Source organism: Lissotriton helveticus, chromosome 1_1, assembly GCF_964261635.1.
Source record: "Lissotriton helveticus chromosome 1_1, aLisHel1.1, whole genome shotgun sequence".
Classification (NCBI taxonomy): Eukaryota; Metazoa; Chordata; class Amphibia; order Caudata; family Salamandridae; genus Lissotriton; species Lissotriton helveticus.
Genome location: NC_136057.1, coordinates 1,380,365,724 through 1,380,387,302, shown reverse-complemented (window position 1 = coordinate 1,380,387,302; position 21,579 = coordinate 1,380,365,724). Strand labels below are relative to the sequence as shown.

The following is a 21,579-nucleotide window of genomic DNA, read 5'->3' as shown; positions in this document are numbered from 1 at the left end:
AGGATAATGTTCTGGCCCGCAATTAGTAGCAGTGTTGCTTTCAACATTGCAACCTCCAGCCCCTTATTACGAAGTAGGTTGGTTGGACCGCACACTGACATTGTTTCAGGGAAGTGACCATCGGCAATGAGTCGGCGATCCCACTTGCTTGACTAGGATAGGACCACTGTGCAGGGGTTTTAAAATGGTTCAGCAGCTCAGGAAAATGGCTGCAGTAGAAAAAGGCATTTTGTGCACATTCATGCACCGGGTGCCCACCATGTGCCAAGCACCTTGTGATGCCTGGCACACAGTGCATGGATGGGTGGGGGGCACTACATGTGTTGTGCTCCATGGGGGACGGGGGCCTTGCCTGGGGCCCACAAAGTCCGTTTCCACCTGCCTTTTCATGGCAGTGGAACCACCATGAATAGGTGCTCAGAAAGGGACATCCTAATCCCTACAGTGGTGCCTGCGCAGGATCGGAGTCCGACCGCCGTCCTGATGGGATCTTAAATTCTGTTGGAGTCAGTGGCTTTTCCCCTCGACCTCTGCGCTATGACTGCTGGTATCATAATCCGGCAGTCGGAATGATGGACTGGATGTTAGGCGGTCCGCCCGCCATTGTAATGAGGTCCCCACTGTGGAATACCAGTCTTGTGGGTTTCTTATTCGTTTTTAGAATTACTGTATGTGCTGGGATGTGTTGAGGCCTCACTTGGTCCCATTCACGTAAGGCTGATTTTACAATGGTAAATATATACCGTAGGCTGTGGGGTTTTAGGTTAAAACCTATAATACCTGATAAAACCCCACTGAAAGAAAAATTGCCCTCACCGGTCAAAACATATAAACACTGAAAAAACACCTGCACAACCGCAAACTAAATGCCATTCAAAGAAAGGAAAAAGAAAGTGAAAGTCATTTTGTTCTTACTGAAGGGGTCAATAAAATTTAACTTTGTTATACAAGCTAGCATTAAGAAAGACTGGCTAACATTATTCTGCTTGAGTTTTGTTCTTTAGGGATGCCACTAAAATATTGTTTCTTCTTCCTTTTACTTTTTTCAGTTTTATGGCCTTTGGTCTAAAGATGCAGGGTTTAGTTTCACGTTTTAGGTTTAGTTTAATTATTTTATAAACTGTAGAGGATCAGTACATATCAAACTCACATTTGATATTTTGGCTGTGTTTGATTCTTTCACTGATAGGTAAAATGGCTAGTTTCATAAAAATCTTTCCTAATATGTGTCATCACATTTACCCACAGAGAATGGGTAAAAAACCTTAATACATCAGACCATAGTTTCTAGTAGGTCAGTATTGATAGTAGGTGAATTGCCAACACCTCAGGCTTTAAACATTAAATGCAAGGTATAGTGACAAGTATATATATATCACCAAGCATCTGGGATAGTGGTGAAAACGTGACACCAGACTTTAGGAAAACATGGAACGCAGTGTCACTTGTTATGCTCTGCAAAAAAGGTTCTTTCCAAGTTCAACAAAGATTGGAGTGATATTGTTTGTATTTGTAGTGATTCAGATACGTATATAAAAAATTTGTGTGGTAACCTGTCAAAATTGATACCCGAGCTGAAGTGATTCCCTGTAGGAGATCCTTGCCACTTGTTAGATGGTATGCTGAAAGCATCTTTACAATCTTCAGAGTTAATAAGGGATGCTATTGACTTTTTAGTCCATTCTGGTGCACTGTTTTCTTATGCCCAGGAACTAAAACGCAAATATTTATCATTTCGTGCTTTATGTGGCATCAAAGAAGGAGTCATCCCAACTGTGTCCCTTAGCTGACGGTTCTCAGCCCAAGGGGCTATGAATGCTGAGAGGGCCTTTTCACAGAAGTTTACATGGGAAGGAAAGCACGAGCGCACATGACCAAAGACTCACTAAAGAAGTATTGTATGGTGTACTACAATAAGAATAATTTGCAAAAATCTCTTTGGACCTCATATACACTATACGTACACTGTCTATATACCATGTTCTTTCAGTGCAGAAAGCAAACAATGATAAAAGCAAGACGTTCCATAAACACCGGAAAAACACTTTTTCTGATGTTTTTAGTGGCGTGAAAATGTGTAACCACTGATAACAACTGTTTTTTAAGATATTGAAAACACTGAAAAAACCCCACCAGAATTTACTAAAAATAGAAACTGAAAACAGGACAGCCTATAAATACGTATATATTTCCTCACATATATATTTACTACTACACTTAAGTGTCACTCTCAACTTTTTTGCTATTTACAATTTTGAGAGGGAAGTTACACCTAGGTGTAGACTTACATGCCTCCAACACTTTGAATCAGGGGTGGGGCCTTCAATAACAGAATTTGAGAGAGATAGGTACTACTCATAACTTTTCATTGGCTGGTGGAGCTCTCTGCCATCGAGGTGGAGATCTCCCCATGGGACTGTACATGGAAAATGATTGCTCTTTATTATTCTTTAAAAGATGTGTAAACTATTTCAATGGATAGAAGAAATGTGAATAACTTTAGATTTGATTTTTTTAACCTGCAACTAATAGAATAAAAAGTTACAGTACATTTAACTCATCAAAAATAAATGTGAATTAAATGGTAAATTACGTTGAATATATTATTTTAATTGATCAATATTACTGCATAACCAATCATTAATAAATAACTCCCCCTCACTGTGTTTAGTTGTTAATAGGTTTGCATTTATTTAAGTAAAATAATTTTCATTTTTTAAAATAAGTTTAATGATACATTTCATTATAATAAAATATTAATTTCATAATTAAATATATATATTTAATTACAGACATTCACACACATAATATAAATATTGAACAAATGCAATTTATATATTATTAGTTTCTATAGCAGTTTATTTTATTTCCCTGCCGCCACTTTTGTATGTGGGAGTGTGTTGCAATGCCGATGGTTGGCTGTGTGTGGTTCTTAACTTACTCCAAGGCTGGGCTGGAGTACATTTCAACTGGGCCTAGGCAGAATTTAAATTATTGAACACATAATTCATGCAATTTGGCAAATTTCACAATACGTTATTTACATAAAATTCCTGAAATTATTCTATCACGCTACGTCGGGTAATTACGAGCCATTGGTGGCAATCTTAACCTGCAAGCGCACGCAAATAATGCAAACAGGCAGTACAAGAACAGCTGTTGCTTGTGGCATGTGATTTCTGGGCTATATTTTTTCTGTGAAATGGGTCCTAACATCATAAAGGATTCCGATTTTATGTATTACGTTTAATTTTGCATAATTTACCCAAAATTTCACATAATAACACAAAAGCAAATGTGAATTATTCGCACCTCTAATTTACACCTTTAGTGCTGTACTAACCTTAGAAGGGCAGTTTAATGAGTTTGCTGTGCAGTTTGTGAATAGGGCACAAAAACCTTACTCTTGCAGTACTGATGACTTATCGCTGAATTCTATGAGTAGGTTATGAGTAAATCAATAGATCAGGCTTAACCATTGAATTAAGGAGTAAGCTAGACATCCTCAGCACCTGGATACCCCCGTCGGGTATCCAGGTGCTGAGGATGGGCCAATTAGTCGAACAGCCAGGTCTCGAGTGCTCTCCTGAATTCGGAGAGGGTGGTGAGGTCCCTGGGTGGAGGGACAGGTCGTTCCAGGATTTGGCAATGAGGTAGGAAAAGGATTGTCCCACTCCTCGGGCCCCATGTATGTGTGGGACGTGTACGAGGACTAGGTGGGCTGAGCGGAGATGTCTGGTGGGCTGGTGGAAGTTCAGTCGGTGGTTAATGTAGGCCAGTCCTATGTTGTGGAGGGCCTGGAACGCGTGGGTGAGTAGTTTGAAGTGGCATCTCTTCTTGATAGGGAGCCAGTGGAGGTCCTTGAGGTGAGGGGTTATGCTTGACTATTTTGGAGAGCTAGAATGAGTCTTGCAGCTGTGTTTTTGTTGTTCTGGAGTCGTTTCAGTAGTTGGGTTGTGCCTCTGGCGTAGAGTGTCTTACCATAATCCAGTCGGCTGCTGATGAGGGCATGTGTTACCCTTTTCCTGGTGCTGGGTGGAATCCACCTGAAGATCTTGCGGAGCATCCAGAGGATGTGGAAGATTGAGGAGGTTACTGTGTTCACCTGCTGCTTCATGGAGAGTTCGCTGTCCAGTAGGATGCCCAGGTTCCTGGTTTGGGTGGTTGGGGCTGGTGCCAGTCTGAGGACAGCAGGCCACCAGGAGTCGTCCCACGGGTAGGGTGTGCGACCAAAGATGAGTACTTCCATCTTGTCTGTATTCACCTTTAGGCAGTTGGTCTTCATCCAGTCTGTGATGTCCGTCATAGCGTTCCATAAGTTTGATCTGGTGGTGGGGTGCATCTTCCATGAGAGAGAGGATGAGTTAGGTGTCGTCAGCATACTAGATAATGTTGAGTCCGTGTCTGCGAATGATGGTGGCCAGCGTTGTCATGTAAATGTTGAAGAGGGTGGGGCTGAGTGAGGAGCCCTAGGGGGACGTTGTAGATAGGGTATTTGGGTACGCAGATGAAGGGTGGAAGTCATGTGTATGCATCGTGTGAGAAAAGAGGTGATGAGTATCAGTGCATTGCAGCTTATGCTAATGTGATGCAGTCAGTTAACCAGGATGTGGTGGGATATGGTGCCGAACACTGCAGAGAGGTCGAGGAAGATGAGGGCAGCTGATTCTCCTTGGTCGAGGATGTTCCTGATGTCGTCCATTATGGCATTGAGGGCTGTTTCGGTGCAGTGGTTCAGACGGAAGCCTGATTGGGAGGTGTCCAGTTGTTTGTTTTTCTCCAGGTGAACTGGTGGTTGATGGCTTTCTCATGAACGTTCGCCAGAAATGGGAGGAGTAATTGAGGTAATTGAGGTCTGCGGTGGGTTTCTTTAGGCGGGGTCTTACTTCTGTGTGTTATCAGGTTCCCAGGAAGGTGGTGGAGTTAATTGCGGAGTTTGGGTTGTGCGTGAACGGAGGGCACATCTTCTGATTTAGGTTGAAGGCGTGGTTGTGGGCAGGGGTCTGTCGGAGCGCACAAGTTTATGGAGGCCATAATGGTTGCGACGGTCTTGGTGCTGAGGGGTGTCCAGTTGATTAGGTGGTTGAAAGGGGTCGGGGTGGAGTGAGCTCCGTAGGTTGAGGGTCAAAGTTGCAATAAAGGTCTGCTAGCTTGTTGTGGAAGTAGTTGGACAGGGCGTCGCAGAGGGCCTGAGTAGGCGGGGTTGGTTTTGATGGCCCTTGGGATGGAGAATTCTCTGATGATATTGAAACGTTCATTAGAGTGGTTGCTACTGGCTTCTAGGCAGTTGACATTTTTGGCTTCTTTGAGAGAGTCGTGGAAATTCCTGAGGTGGAATTGAGTGTAGAGTGGTCTGTGGGGTTCCTGCTGGAGCGCCAACGTCTTTTTATTTGTTTGCATTCTTTTATGAGGACTGGAGTTCTGGGGTGAACCAGGAAGCATGTTTGTAGGACCTTTTTATATTGTGTGGTTTGATGGGGGCGATGCAGTCTGAGAAATGTTGGGCGGCTTGGTTCACGTCGTCCGTGGTGTGGAGGGTTGTGGAGCCAAGGGCGGATGACCATTGCGTTTGTCTAACTTTGTTCCAGTTCCATTGTGCATGGGAATATGGTGTGGTGGTGTGCTGGGGAGTTCCTACACTGGTGAAGTGAAGGATGCTGTTGTCTGACCAGGTGACTTTAAAGGTATGGTTGAAATGGATTCTGTTGCTGTTGGCGAAGATGGGGTCGAGGGTGTGTCCGGTTCTGTGGGTGGGGCTGGAGACTATTTGCGTCATGCCAATGTTGTGCATGTTCTCCAGGAGGCTGCCGGCGTGTGTGTCAGTTGGGTCAGCAAGATGGATGTTAAGATCTCCTAGGAAGAGGTATTGATTTGATTTGATGGCCGGTGGGGGATGTATTTGATGATGGCGTTGCACAAGGCAGGGTGGGGGCCTTGGGGTCAGTTGCTTTGGTGTTCGTGTGCATCTGGTAGTTGAAGTGTTCAATGATGGGGCTATAATCATTCTCTGTGGTGGTAAATCTGATGAAGTCTTTGTGGATGATAGCTATCTCTACTCCGGGTTTGAGTGGGCGGACTTTGTGAATCATTTTGTATCTGTTGGGTGTTGAGGTGGCTATGTCCAGGGTTGAGGCTTGCTTGAGCCAGGTTTCGGTGATGAAAACTGCGTCTGGTTTGGTGGTGGTAACGGTGTCCCAGATTTCCAGTGCATGCTTGCTTAGTGATCTGATGTTGATTAGTATGCAGTTTAGATGGTTCTGCGGTTCGTTGGTTGGAAGCGTAATTGGTGTGATCATGGTGGTGTGGCGAGTGAAGCTGCAGAGTCGGCAGGAAAATAGACCTTCCTGGTTAGCTGGAACCTAGGAGCAGCATGCGGTGCTTAGTCTTCCGAGGTTGAGATTTGAGTGTGGTGCTGGAGTAGATGATTGTATGCTGAGATCCAGGGTTCCTGGTGCTGAGCGCAATTACAGGAGTGGACCAGCGCAAAAGGGTTGCGTTTGGCATGTCAGGGGCACTGCAAACACAGCATACTTCTTTTTATACTGGAAATTGATGGCTGGGGTGGTGGACGGGGCCTGGTAGGTGGGCGGGAAAGGGGGAGTGCGTCCGGGCAACACTTAGGCTTCTGGCTTGCTAGGTTGCCAGGCAACACCGATGATCCAGCGAATCTGGGCTTCCTGAAGGCCAAGAACGGCTTCCAGGGACAGCGGAGAGCAGCAAAAGAAGTGGTGCTCAGTCTCAGAGAGCAGGTGTGCTCACTGCGGCAACGCAGCGCACTTCATTTTATGCTGGAGAATGATGGCTGGAAGGTGGGTGGGGCCTACTAGGTGGGCAGGAAAGGGTGAGTGCATCTGGTCGGCGCTTAGGCTTCTGGCGGATTGCCGGACAACACTGGAGATCTGGTGAATCTGGGCCACCTGAGGTCCAAGAAGGGCTTCCAGGAGCAGCGGAGAGCGGCAGAAGTGGCTGCCTGGTTCAGAGAGAAGCAGCGCTCACTGCGGCTGTGCACCATGCTTCATTTTTGTGCAGGAAAACAAAGGCTGGGGAGGTGCCTGGTACTTGGGCGGTAAAGGGGGTGTGAATCCGGATAACGCTAAGGCTTCTGCCTTGCTGGGTTGCCAGGAAGAAGCGGCTGCTCGGTCTCAGAGAGCAGGAATGGTGCAATATACTCTTTACAGGGAAAGAAGATAATTGCTTTGAACTTTCAACAAATTATGCATTACTTCTGAAGGTTAAAAGAAGATAAAACAAAAGTAAAAAATATAAGAAAAATTTGTTACCTATGTTCTGCTACCATAATATTCAAAGTAGTATAACATCAGTCTATCTCTTAAAAGAACACATCCATCTTTAGCATTTTTTTATATTCACAAAAATATTTTTTACATCAGTTAATCAGTAATTTTATAAAGCGCACTACTCACCCATGAGGTTCTCAGGCAGCTGAGTGGTGGGGGGGATCTTGCAGATCCGTGGGATGTTGGCCAAGGCCAGTTGAACAGAGCGGAGATGTCTGGTGGGAGTGTAGAAGGAGAAGCAGTGGTTGAGGTATGCAGGTCCGGTGTTGTGGAGGGCTTTGTAGGCGTGCGTGAAGAACTTGAAGGTGATTCCTTTAATGAAAGCTAGCCAGTGTAGGTCTCTCAGGTGGCCGGTGATCTGGTTGTGGTGTGGGATGTTCAGGATGAGTCTGGCGGAGGTGTTTTAGATGTTCTGAAGTTTTTGGGGAAGTTTCTGTGTGGTGCCGGAGTAGAGTGCATTTCCATACTCGAGTCTGCTGCTGACGAGCGCATGGGTGACCATTTTCCCAGACTCAGTGTGGATCCACTTGAAGATCTTATGAAGCAGGCAGGGCGCCTGGAAGCAGGAAGACAAAAGGCGTTGGTTTGGCAGTTCATAGAGAGCGAGGAGTCCAGGATGCTGTCGAGGTTTCTTGCATCGTCCATGGGTGTGGGGGGTTCTGAGTTCTGCAGGCCACCATGAGTCCTCCCAGGTGGAGGCAGAGGAGCCCTGGATGAGGACTGCAGCCTTGTGTGAGTTAAGCTGGATTCATCTGTCCTTCATCCAGGTGGCAACTGCCTTCATCCTGTTGTGGAAGTTGCTCTTGGCAGCCGTGGGTTCTTCTGTGAGGGAGAGAATCAGCTGGGCGAGGTCGGAGTAGGAGACAATGTTGAGTCCGTGGCTTCTGACGATGGCTGCAAGCGGGGCTATGTAGATGTTGAAGAGGATGTGGCTCAGGGAGGATCCCTGAGGGCCTCCCCAGCTCATCTCTGTGGGTTCTGAGGTGATCGGCGGAAGGCTGACTCTCTGCGTTCGGCCACTAAGGAAGAAGCGGATCATAGAATGAAAAATATACATAGTGATAGTGCCACAAGTGCCCAAGTAGATCCACAGGCATCACATGCTCATTCTAAAGATGGCGGTGTAGATTCAGTCAGCAATGGGCAGATCTGAGCTCATTTATAATCAAAAGAACTGAGCTACAAATCTTAAAACCAGAATATAAAATTTGCATTTTAGTACCAAAAAAGAAAAGATTTTTGCATTGCTTGGTCCAGTTCAGAAAATGCGTCAACAATCAAAGGTAGGCCCTGGAGAAAATGATGCTATGCATGCCTAATTTAGCTTAATTTCACAAAGACTTTGTTACTGTTGTGTGAAATGGTCTAAATTACGTCATTTGGTGTAATGATGCTGCATTTTTAGTAAACTTTAGAGCTGACAAAAAGGAACATCGTAAACAAGCAGAACACAAATACCTGTTCTTAGGAATGCTTTTTTTGCACTAGTTTTTAGTGTGAAAGGCTTCCTGCGCCCAAAAAGGTTACCAGGAGGCATTTTACGATAATAAAGCTACATTTCATGTAATTTCATGTAATTTTTGCAGGATTTTGTGAAAGCAAAATATGCAAATTTGGCACAAATGTGTTAAAAAACTGAATTAAAATAAGTATATTGTTTCCAGGGTGTGTCGCATTACTTGGCTGCTCGCTCGTAAAACTCAACAGCTTCACTTGGCTCCTCAAATGTGACTGAGCCTGAGTTTCAAGGCCATGTCTATAAGTAGTTGTGTTTTACTCCTTGTTGTGTTGAGGAGTGGGCAACAGTAGCCTAAAGCCAAGCCCTGCCAGGTGATCCACTGGACAGCATGCACAGCTACGGGATGGACAACAAGTGGGGGGCTGAAGGGCAGGTAGGATCAGGACATTCAAGGCATGCATTATTGGAGACTAGCCCCCCCTGAAGTAGAGGAACAAGTATGTAGGTAAGATCTGACTAATCATCCTGGCTTAAGAGAGCCCTACTCCTAAATTTGCAGGAGCAAGACAAACTTACAGAAAAAAGCTTTGTAAACCAGCCTCTATGTTCTGATTCTCCCATCCCCATAATCGTATTAAAAAAGTCAATAGATGTATTTGGCACCTTACCTGGAGTGAACATGGGTTGTCTATTGAACATACAATGCCTCGAAAACACTAGCAGGGCTGGAGCCACACAAACATGCACCTGATTCATCGTAACACCAGCAGAGGCTGGCAACTACGAGGAGTGGTGGGCGGGTAAATTGGTAGCGGGTGGGTGTAAGTATGTAAGGCAAGTGGAGACTATAAATAAAAAGAAATAGCCCCTACCTTTCTCGCTGTTTGACACATCCTTTGTCCTTGCTGCTCCGTTCTGGTTCTTCTCTGTCTCCTCCAGGCTCCAGCAAGGGCTGCAGCCAACTCCCCTTACAATCCTTGCGCTGCTCTCTTGATCGTAACCAGCATGAGAGAGTCGCTAGAATTGGAGGGAGTGGCCTCAGTCAGCGCTCTTAAGGGAACTGGAAGCATGTGCTTTTTCAGGTGTCTGAGACAGCTGGGTTAGAGAGGTTTAAAATGTGCATGTCTGACACACTGTTGCAAGAGAGCCAGCCAAAGAGACATGCGCACTTTAAACCTAAGTGCACAGCCTTCCATCCTCCCTGCTGCAGCAATGGCCCCACCCCTTCCTTATAGTTAGTTCGGGAAGGGTTGGTGAAAAATAAAATAGTAATGAATTAACTTTATTAATATTTTATTTTTCATCTTTGGGGCTTTTCTGGGCGCATTTTTGTTAGTGGGGCAATGCTCCTCCACTTTAATGGATGAGCCATTCCTGCCTAACACTCATTAAGCAGTCGCTTACTTTCAACTTTCTTATTAAGGGGTTTGAAAAGAAAGGAATTGGTGCAAGAAACTATTTGACAAACGACAACAATTTGGTGCTAAAAAGAAACCAACTCTAAGGAATCGTTGTAAGCTGCATCAAATCTTCACTCTGAAATCCATTGACTTGACTCGAGATCACTTTGCAAATGAGACCGGTGTTTACAGACAACTGGTGTTCACATTTGTATGTGTACCATTTCCGCCCCATTTCCATATCTAATGAATGCTTATAGACACACAGGCCCTCCTTATGAGTGCCTAAAGATACCGAGGCCAGAATTGATTCCAGATGGTTGTTAGCAAGGATTGTGGGTTATTTCTCCTGAAATGGAGACTAATACGTGGATCCGGGAATACTGGCTCCAATACTGCGTGTTATCATAATGGGCACATTTCCCCACACTTGTACTACCTTCTTGGAGCAGGTTGTAAATGTTGTGTTTTCCTTGCCCCAGTGGGTGGAGGTATGGTCGAAATTCGGAGTTTATTTTATTATTTCACCTTCCTCCATGCTGAAGTATGAGAGCGGGCACGGGCCGGGCGCAGCAACCCCCACAGCGCACCGCAGCTCCTCATAAGTCACTGGAGTTCCTATACCTGGAATTATCGAGGCTGGACTTTGAGGACCTAATAATTTCAGGTCCGAAGGAATGGAATAGTCGTGGTTGCCCTGAGGGGTAACTGCCGGCAACTAATAATGAGGGCCATAGAGAAATGTTATAAATGTATGTGTAATTTACAAATATTTAGATAATCAGATCCATTCTTTCTGTACTTATGCATAAAATATGCTTGATGTAAACCACGCACATATGTGTGTAGCATTCACATACATTAGTGACTTACGCTTGATTTCCTAACCCTTTGTGCAGATATTGTATTCTGTTCAATAGGCAGTTTCCAATAAGATGAGTCTCAAACTCAATAAAACATTTTTTAATCAATTAGGTTGTACTGAATTTGATAGCAGAGGTAAATGTTGTTACAATTAATAATTTTAGATTTCGCTCCCAGAGATGTGCAAATTTGACCATGTTCTCACTTCATCGAGTTTGCTGCATTGATCAACCTTGCAACTTCATCTGCCACTGAAATGCGCCACAATTTATATTTACGGAACACTTTTCCAGCCAAAAACATGTTTTTTTAAAGAGAATTTTCACTCAGTAACTGGGTTTCCTGGTGTTGTTTCCCAGCAAAGGAACTTTCACATAAGTTTAAAAAAATTAATTCATGAAGTTTGCAAGAAAAAGTTTCAGAGCCTTGCACCACGCTAAGCGGATGTTCAAGCAGTCTATTCCATTCCAGAAGTGTTGCCGGCTGAGTACAGCCAAACGCAGGAGAGCTGTGCCAGTCTTTACTTACGTAGTAATTGTAACCAGGGCGGGTTTCATCACTGGTGGCGCCCGTTGCAACAGTCTTTGTTGGTGCCCCCCTCCTCCCCATGACTTTCATCTCCGAGATTAACTACATAGCACCCTGCAACAGTGCCCCTCATCTGTCCCTAGCCCCTCTCACAGAGGCATTTCATTGGTTTTATAGTACTACTCATACCAGTGTGCCTGTCAGAGCACTTGACGTCACATACACTTTATACAAAGTGAAGGAATCTTATGTAGGTACATCAATGTATAGGAAACGTTACATGTTGTGTTTTGTTGATTTGTATAGTGCTCTAAACACCTGAGAGGGTATCCATGCGGTTGAGCAGGTATGTATGTGTGAGGTCTCAAGGTGCTCTTATGAAGAGCCAGGTTTTCAGCTTCTTGCGGAACTCAATAAGTAATGAGGAGGCTCTGACGTGTTGAGGGAGGTCGCTCCATGTCTTGGGTGTGATGTAGGAGAATGGGCAACCTCCAGTTTTGCTTTTGCAGATGCGGGGCATGTGTGCGAGTGAGAGTGAGGCACAGCGTAGGTGTCTGGTGGGTTGGTGAAAGTGTATCCGGCTATTCAGGTATTCTAGTCCTGCGTTGTGTAGGGCTTTGTATGTGTGCGTGGGAAGTTTGAATTGGCTGTGCTTGTGAATGGAGAGCCAGTGAAGCTTACTGAGACAATGAAGAACCAGGTGCAGGAGTCACATGGCATCAATACTTATACGCAATATTTTTTTACGTGCATGGTCTGGCACAACGACAGAGTTTAAAACCTTAACACAGTGGTTGGGGTTGGCTTTATGAATAAGAATCTATTTCTATCTAAAAAATCCTTCTTAGCAACATTAGGATAAGGAAAAATTGAGAAAACATAACCTTCTAACCTGTACCTTGCATTCGGCTTGCAGTTGTTTGATGGCAGTTCTTAGATCACTAAGGTATATTAGGCTTGTAACTTATAAACTGCCAGCAACAAAGGGATCTCTCTGGGGAAAAAAACAGTAACACATTGAGCTATATACATAAATACCATTCAGTGATTTGCATGGTACACGTTCTTTGCATCAGGTACATTAACCCTCTACACTACTTTATTATGAGTCAAAATCCAGCACTAGACAAACTCAGGTCTTTCCAACAGAAACATTTATCATGAGAGTTATTTTGACATTTTCATTTCAGAATGATAATAGCTGCATATACAAGGAACTCTCCAGCAAGTGCCTGTAATCAAATTCGGGTGACCAGATATTTGAAAGCCAAACACCGGTGCATTTCACGAAACATTGAAAAAGGACTAATTGAAGATTACTCAAGGGTCTCAGAATGACAGTGCTCATCAATATAGAAACATAGAGGAGGCACTGAGGGAATAAATAAAAAGTCTGTTTTTAAATCTAGTACCACACATGTAATTTAAATAGCTTTCTAATAGGAGCTGCTGGCTAGTACTACTTTGTAACACAAAAAAAGCCTCCATTTGTTTGCAGTCGACCCTCAATGAAAACTGGGACATGACCCATAATTTCCAAATTCTGCCAGGACCGCTGGTGAAAAACCGGAACTGTTCCAGCAATTACGGGATGCCTGGTAATCCTAAATCAAATACTTCTAAACAAAGCGTCCTGCGAGCTTGGCCCCCGGTGCGGTGGCACAGTTCGCACCACCCTAAAGCCTGCCCTGATTGAGATGCAGTAATACATGTTCTCAGTAAATAGTAACACTGTAGCAAAATGTGAATAGTTATAATGGCCATAACGTTTGGAAGTTTTGACTTCTAAGCAAAGGAATGGATGCAACTGTGATGTTGCAGATGAACTACATAGCATTAAGGAGGATGTAGTTCCTCGTGGGGGGGAAGAAGAGGAAACAAAAGAAAGGGAACACTTGAAGGTGGATCTGCCAAAATGGCCAGGGGGGATCCAAGAGATCAGATCTGTACTTAATGTGCCACAGAACCCAAGTTAGGCCTCTCTCAAAAAGCCGGACTTTACCAAAACCGATCTGGGGTTGCTTGTGTTCCTGTTTAGTAAGGACCTGTCTTGGCAGTTTGAACGAAAAGCTGTGTTTTGTTAGGGATTTTGTGTACAAGGGACTTACAGAATGTACATTGCTTACCATTCGTTGGGCTTCATTCATTTTATTTGCTGCCTTCTAATTAGCCAGTGTATGCCGGATTCACTTCCTCTTCTGTTAGCTGGAGCACAGACCAAGTACCGGTTGTTTCAGCTTGATTGCTGTCCTTGCACTGATCATGATGTGATTGAGGTACTATTTTTATTTTTATTATATGTTGCATCTACCCATTCCACCCCTGTGTTTGTATTTATTATTTCCTGTTGGAAACAGTCCTTTCTGCAGGGTCACCAACAAACCTTTTGCCTTCCTCCTCCCCTTTTTCTGACTTCATTTTGTTGCCTTTAGGACTCTGGGCACTTTATCACTGCTAACCAGTGTTAAAGTGCATGCGCTCTCTCCCTAAAACCCTGTAACATTGGCTTAACCACAATTGGCCTATTTAATTTACTTAGAAGTCCCTAGTAAAGTGCATTACATGTGCTCAGGGCCTGTACGTTAAATGCTACTAGTGGGCCTGTAGCACTGATTGTGCCACCCACTTAAGTAGCCCTTTAAAAATGTCTCAGGCCTGCTACTGAGAGCTTGTGTGTGCAGTTTACACTAACATGTCGACTTGCCATTTAAAACCCCTTGCCATGCCTTAACCTCTCCTTTTATCACACATAGGTCACCCCTAAGGTAGGCCCAAGGTAGCCCATAGGCAAGGGTGCTCTGTAGGTAAAAATCAGGGCATATACTTTTAAGATTTACGTGTCCTGGTAGTGAAAACTCTCAAATTCATTTCTGGTTCTCCCCAGTCATGGATCCTTGGAAGGGTCCTTAAGGTGCTTTGCCCTCTCTGGTACTCATTGGAAACACTGCAAAGCAACAAGCAGCCCCACAAAGCCTCATGCATAGCTGCCTACCTCACCGGAATCGCCACTGGGCGGTGCAAAGCCACGCACAGCCTTGCCGTGCAGCTGCCAGTCTATTAGAACCGATGCACAGCGATGCCAAGCCCTGTAAAGCCTCACTGCACAGACCCCGGGATGAGTGCAAAGCAATGCTAAGCCCTGCAAAGCCTCTCCACACAGCTCCCCAGGACCTGCGCAAACCGCCACCAAGCCCTGCAAAGCCTCACTGCAGAACTTCTCGGAACCGACGCTGGATGATGCAAAGCCTCACAAAGCAACACCACGCAGACTGCGCACCAGGATTTAAGGTACTGTGTTCAGCGGGCCTGATGAAGCAAAGCTTCGCATTCGCGACGTGCTTTTGTCATGAACCTCGTTAATGTGTAATAACGTAATAAGTTGTACGTCTTACTAACGTTTATTTTATGTTGAAACGAGGTTCCCCGAAGCTTGCCTATGTGTTTTACTAAAATAATTAATTCGAGTCTTTAAAAATGGCCGCTGCTTGGAAGTAAGTGTCTGCGCATGCGTCAGTCACACTCACGTGTCCTGATGTGTTTGCAGGTTTGGAGGGAAATAGTTGCGCATGCGTAATGCATAGCTTTGCCAGTAACATGGTACTGCTCGTGCCACTGCTCTTGTGCTCGTATGTATGTAGCTAACATTTAGACTGCATAAGTATATTTCTTAGTGATAAGTTGAAAGTACAAACCCTGTGATGTGTTTTCATAACGTTATTTCTATGTATTAATTTGTTCTCGCTTACCTTTCATGTACCGCGGGGAATGGGGGTCTGACTGAGCCGAAAGCCATCTTGGAGGGTACTTGTGCGCAGACTCGAAAACAGCATCTTGTCATTGAATGGCTGCCAAAGAAGGTTGATACCAGAAGCAAGCCTGGGAAGCAGCACCTTCGCCCCGCAGCGTCACGATATTGTTCTATTATGTTGCAAAAATGTATTCTTTGCCTGTATTCTGCACAATTTTCTCATGGGAACCCCAATCTTGCTAGGCGGTGCCCTGAGATGTAAATAAGGCCTCCAAATAGTGTGTTCTGATTGGTGTGTTACCCAAATCCTATCTTAGGACCAATCCAAATTGAGGGATTCTGACACTTTGCTACATTGGGGGGTGGTACACCGTCCCCAAACTGTATATCTACCCTGGGTTCACCTAGGGAAATTGTCCGACTTGTCTGGTTTAGCTGACCTGTCACTGACCCATCGTACTCAATAGGTGACTGAAGATACAGAGCGCTGCGGAGCACTCTGTCCGAAATTGACCATAGACTAAGGTTCTACTGAACCTTAAAGTGTTGGCGAAGCACTTTGCTGGGAGTTCGCTGACCCAATCGGGGTCTTGATCGATAGCTGCAGAGAGGGTGGAGCGCAGGCGTTGCTTCCAAACTGCGGGTGCGGTCCTGTCCTGAGCGGTCCTGTCCTGAGGGTTTGCTGTCCTGTCCTGAGGTCCTGTCCTGATTCCTAATCTGAGGGTATCCTGTCCTGTCCTGGGTGTCCATTCTGCACCTGCTGTCCATTGAGGGGTATCCTTCCTTGAGGGTTTCCTGTCCTTAACTAACCCGTGGCCAGGGTTTGGTTTCCACACCAGTCTAGGTAAATATTGCTCTAAGTTCTTTAAACTTGCACCTTTCTATTTTTCTGTCTTTTGCTTCAATAAAGAGACACCTGTGCATATGTTGATTTTTCCATGCTTTTGCCGCAACTATTGAAACATAAAGTCAATTGCATATTTTCATAACTTGTTCCTATGTTACCCTACCTTTTAGAAATCATATTTTGCATTGCAGTTTGTCATTTTCTGATATGGTCTAGAACGGCCTTACTTACATTTTCCAAAGAACTTTTGCCCTAAGTGCATAGCGTTTCCTGTTGCATCCCATATTAGCATTTCCATGATTACCCTGACTTTATTTCTCTATAGTTATGTACTTTTCGTTATCTTGATTATTGATTGCCTTATTCTTGTAAATCTTATGCTTATCGAGAACGAACTTTAGATAAAGATTTTAAAACTTCCAGTTGTCCGTGGTCATTTTACAATAGTATTGAATGTAATTTTGGGTTGGTATTTTGCTGCTTTTCCTTTTACCGCTAGCTCCCTGATCCGTTGTGGTCATAGGTACCCGTGTCGGTAGATGGTAAGTCGGGTACACTGAGTAATAACAGTAGGGCATTCACACAAATTGGTAGCAGCCCGTGAAGTCACCCTGTCAATGAATATTGTGAATTGAAAGTATATGGGCCCGAAGCTGGAAACGGCGAAATTATTGGCTGGGTGACCTCGCGCGCTCTATCAGGCCCAAGTGGGTCCCTGTAGCTGACCTGCGCTCCATCACAGTCGGCCTGAACTTGTTGTTTTGCCCCTGCCCAGCGCAACCAGGTAACAGTTGGCGGCTTGCGCTTTTATGCGCTACTTTCCCCTAAGTCTTTAAAATTGCATATCTAAGGATCTAATTTGTAATTTTGGTCCTGTTTTAAATATTAAATTGAGTCCTATTTTTCTAACCAAGTGTGGTGTCTTTTTGTATTGTGTTTTAACAGTTTTACTGTTTGAAGTGTTGCACAAATACTTAACACATTGCCTCTTAAATTCAGTCTGACTGCTCTGTGCCAAGCTACCAAAGGGTGAGCACAGGTTAGTTTATGATGTGTATCTCGCTTACCCTGTGTAGGACTGTGGTTCCTGCTTGGAAAGGGTGCATACCTTTGCCAACCAGAAACCCGATTTCTAACATTTCTCCTTCCACCCGCACCCCAGGGTATCTTTGTAGCTTCTTCTACTCCTACCCCCAACTCCACCGCCATTGTCCATGTTACTTCTTCACCAATCTACCTACTATTTTCATGGTTATGCAGCACTTTTGTAATCTGGGCACCCTTTGCATTTTTGGGGTCAACATGGTTTCTTGACAATGTATTTGATTTTGTTTAGTTTTGTTAGAGGTGAATCAGTGTGGGTAGTGGCTTAAAAGCTAGGAATGAGGTGGTGGTGGTGGTTTGAGGATTAGATTGGATAGTGGCTAGCCATATCCTGCTAGGAATCTGTGTGGAGCAGTGTGCAAATGGAAGTGTGCGCCAAAAGACATTGACATTTGTTTAATTCTTTTGTAGGCCGGGAGGAATTGTAATTATGCAGGTGTAATATGAGTAATTTCAGTAATTATGCAAAACTCTTGTGATGTGAAATTACTAGAATTACACTAGCATGCATGATTAAGAGTAATTTGGGGCACAAATCCTACAGCAGGAGCACAGATACAACAAACTAATAGAGCGAGTCATTGCTGGCTACTACTGTTCCTGTCCTGTAGCAATTAGTGTTATTTTGTGAGTGTGAAATGCATCCTCTGGCCCATTTTAGATGGAAGGGTGCATTTCGCACTATGAAAATAGAAGCTAAATGCTGGATTACGCTTCTCACACAATTACGCATAATAATGAGCAATTTTCCAGTAATTACAAGTAGTTACACAAGAGAGAATTACGCCAGTTACGCTCAACCTTAGTGTTTTGTTGTTGAATGCTTGGCATCAACTGTACTGCTACTTTTTGATGCATAATTGTCATTATGTGTCTTTGATACTCTTCTTGGTGTAGCAAATGTGGTAGGACGATAAGGGAATTAAAATGAATCATGGAAATAAAATGAAGCAGGGCTCAGTCTTGGTCCGCATTCATTTGAATTTTCTACAATAAAGATCACATTTAGAAGTTCAACAATGCTTGAGTTGAGCATAACCTACACTTTCAGCTGGTAAAGCCTTCAATGGCAGCTACTTTGAAGGCAAACTGGGGAGGGGGAGTGTGGTAGGGGGGAGAGCAGGGGCAGCACAGGGGAGAAAAAAAGGGAAACAACAATATTACTTAGCCGCTGACCACCGCCTGTCACCACCCAGCAGCCAATGCACAGGCTCCCAGATACCCCATGGCCCATCCAGAAGCATCTCTCATTCTGGTAATGCTATTACGAGCATGACAGTGGCACTAGGATTGGTCTGCGCTGCCTGGTTTGGTGCTCAGACAGGGACTGGAAGCCTGTGTCTCTTCTCCACTCAGCTGTACAACACAGCTTGGGTTGACGAAAGGCTAGGTAAGCATGCTGGTTTGGTTGGGCTGGGACAGTCAGCCAAATCCACATGAGCACTTAATGCCCACCATTCCTCCACCCTGTTGCTTACTCTCCATCAGGATGGCCTGCCCCCAAGACTCGGCTCGGTGACAGCGAAGAAAAATAAAATGATATCACAAATATGTTGTTATCATTTTATTTTTCTTGTGTGCACTGCTGAAAGAGCAGGAGAAGCTGTCACTGAACTCCTTGCTGTCAGAGTTAAACAAAACTACCTACCATTTTTAGGTCTTGACTAGGCAGTGCGCATGTGCTGCTCTAGGAGGGCCTTTAGCCATCGGTCTTCACATTTCAAGTACTCACATTCGTGCTTGTGGCGGCATCCACCTTGTGGGAGCGAGCAGCGGCGCAGCACATTAATTACAAACATATGGCTGCTCGCTCCCGCAAGGTAGATGCTGCCACAAGCACGAGTGAAGACAGTGAAGACCGCTTGTTTACGTCGTGAAGCACTTTCGCTCATCACTGCCTCTCTTCCGTCTCTGCTTTTTAAGATTTATTAAACTAGCACAACAGCTGCACTTGCTAAGCCGAATAGTGAACAGTGGCAGCCGTGCGCTTTTCTTTTCTTCAGCGCTTGTTAGTTTCTAATATTCGGCCTCTTTCTGCTCTCCCATGTTCCCCCTTCGAGATCCTCCTCTTCTTCCACATTCTGCCAGCACCCTCCTACCCAACAGTCATCCACCACCACCATCACCACCACCTCCACCACCACCACATCCATACCCACCACATCCACCACCATGTCCACCACCACCACCACATCTACCACCACCACGTCCACCACACCACATCCACCACCACCATGCCCACCACCACCACGTCTACCACCCCCATGTCCACCACCACCACCACGTCCACCACGTCCACCACCACCAGGCCCACCACCATGCCCACCACCACCACCACTACGTCCACCACCACATCCGCCACCACCACCACGTCCACCACAACCACATCCACCACCACCGCGTCCACCACATCCACCACGTCCACCACTACTACATCCACTACCACATCCACCACCACCACATCCACCACCACCATGTCCACCACCATAATGTCCACCACCACATCCACCACCACCACGTTCACCACCACTAAGTCCACCACCACATCCACCACCACCACATCCACCACCACCATGTCCACCATCATGTCCACCGCCACCACATCCACCACCACCATGTCCACCACCACCATGTCCACCACCACCACCATGTCCACCACCACATCCACCATCTCCACCACCACCACATCCACCACCACCACATCCACCACCACCACCGCGTCCACTACCACGTCCACCACCACCACATCCACCACCACTATGTCGACCACCACCACGTCCACCACCACATCAGCCACCACCACCACCACTACATCCACCACCACTACCATGTCCCCCACCACATCCACCACCCCCACGTCCACCACCACCAGCACTCCCACATCCACCACCACCACATCGACCACCACTACCATGTCTACCACCACCACATCCACCACCACCAACATGTTCACCACCACCACTACATCTACCACCACTATGTCCACCACCACTACGTCCACCACCACCACATCCACCACCACTATGTCCACCACCACCACATTCACCACTACGTCCACCACCACAACCACATCCACCACCACCACATCCACCACCACCATGTCCACCACCACCATCACATCCACCACCACCACCGCCACCACGTCCACCACCACCATGTCCACCACCAGTAAGTAAGTAAAGTAAGTAAATAATTTTATTTATATTGCACAGTTACTTAAAACCATTTGCAATACATCTTGCCTGCTAGTTAAAAATAAGGAACAGCAATTCTAAAAGAAAGACATTTGTATACAACACTCTCAAAACCATATATAAAAGACAATAAATATATAAGTATGTGTATCTATACATTCATGAAAAAACAGCAAGAGTCTACCAGTGCGTCCTTTTTGCTAAGTTTCTTGCGTGATTTAAAATGTTTTAGTTACTAAAATGATATCTTCTCCATCTGGTTAATGGGGCAAGTTGGCTTATTGAACTAAATTAGCACCACCACCACCACCACCCCCCATGATGGATAGAGTGTTACTGGAGGGCAGGGGTAATCGGAGTGTCAACCCCGGCTGTACATGGGGCATTTAAGGATGCATTGGGTGCGAGAATAGGGGCTAGAAGTTTTACACCAGACCCAAGATTCATTTTGAAGAGGCGCAGTGTCACAAGGGCTCCTCTAAAAGCACTCGCAGCATCTCTAACTCACAGTGGCATACCTGCACGAGCCACTCACTCAAAACAAGCATTGGCATAGCCAATAGGTCTTGCCTTTGGGACCTTATACGTGTTTAGCCATGTAGCACTTGATATTGTTGCACCAAAGATATTGTGCTGGATAACTAAACACTTATAAGGTCCCAAAGGCAAGACCTATTGGCTATGCCAATGCTTGTTAATTTCCTTTTTTTACCCTGTTGTTAATTTTACCTCTACAAGGATTATTGTTCACTTCTCCTTCAAACAAACGGGTCTCTTACCTTAAAAAAATTGCCACCAAATATTTCCTGTTATACAATGTCAGAGTCTCTTTAGCTAATTTAACATTCACTATTTTACCTTTTTATATTTCTAACAATCTTTCTTCTTCTTCTCAGTTTAGCTTTCACCTTTGTCACTCCACATCATGCAGCATCTATCTTCGGTTGCCCAGAAGGTCTTCACAGTGTTCTACTCTTTAGCTATTACTTGATTTGTGTGTGATTTTTGTTACAGTGAGCCCCCCTGCTTTTTCCAGGTTTTTCTGTGTGTGTTGTCCAATTGTAGCTTGGACCCAATGTGATTTCTGAGATTTTACCTTATGGTTTGCCATATAAGTAAAGATTTTTTTTATGTATC

The 21,579-nt window shown here is 45.0% G+C and overlaps 1 protein-coding gene across 5 annotated transcripts in view; it reads right to left on the bottom strand.

The window, feature by feature from the left end:
• CYTH4 (cytohesin 4) overlaps positions 1-21,579 on the bottom strand; it is a 230,443-nt gene that overhangs the window by 137,491 nt on the left and 71,373 nt on the right. For 2 of the 5 annotated variants that reach the window (XM_078683954.1, XM_078683974.1), the window contains exon 2: positions 12,448-12,543. The exons of 2 other annotated variants lie outside the window; for them this stretch is intronic. In XM_078683954.1, the coding sequence (XP_078540080.1) occupies positions 12,448-12,454 (7 nt within the window). In that variant the 5' untranslated portion in view covers positions 12,455-12,543. Of the gene's footprint in view, positions 1-7,424; positions 8,318-12,447; positions 12,544-21,579 lie in introns of all 5 variants that reach the window. One more of the 5 variants, XM_078683961.1, reaches the window with a different exon arrangement.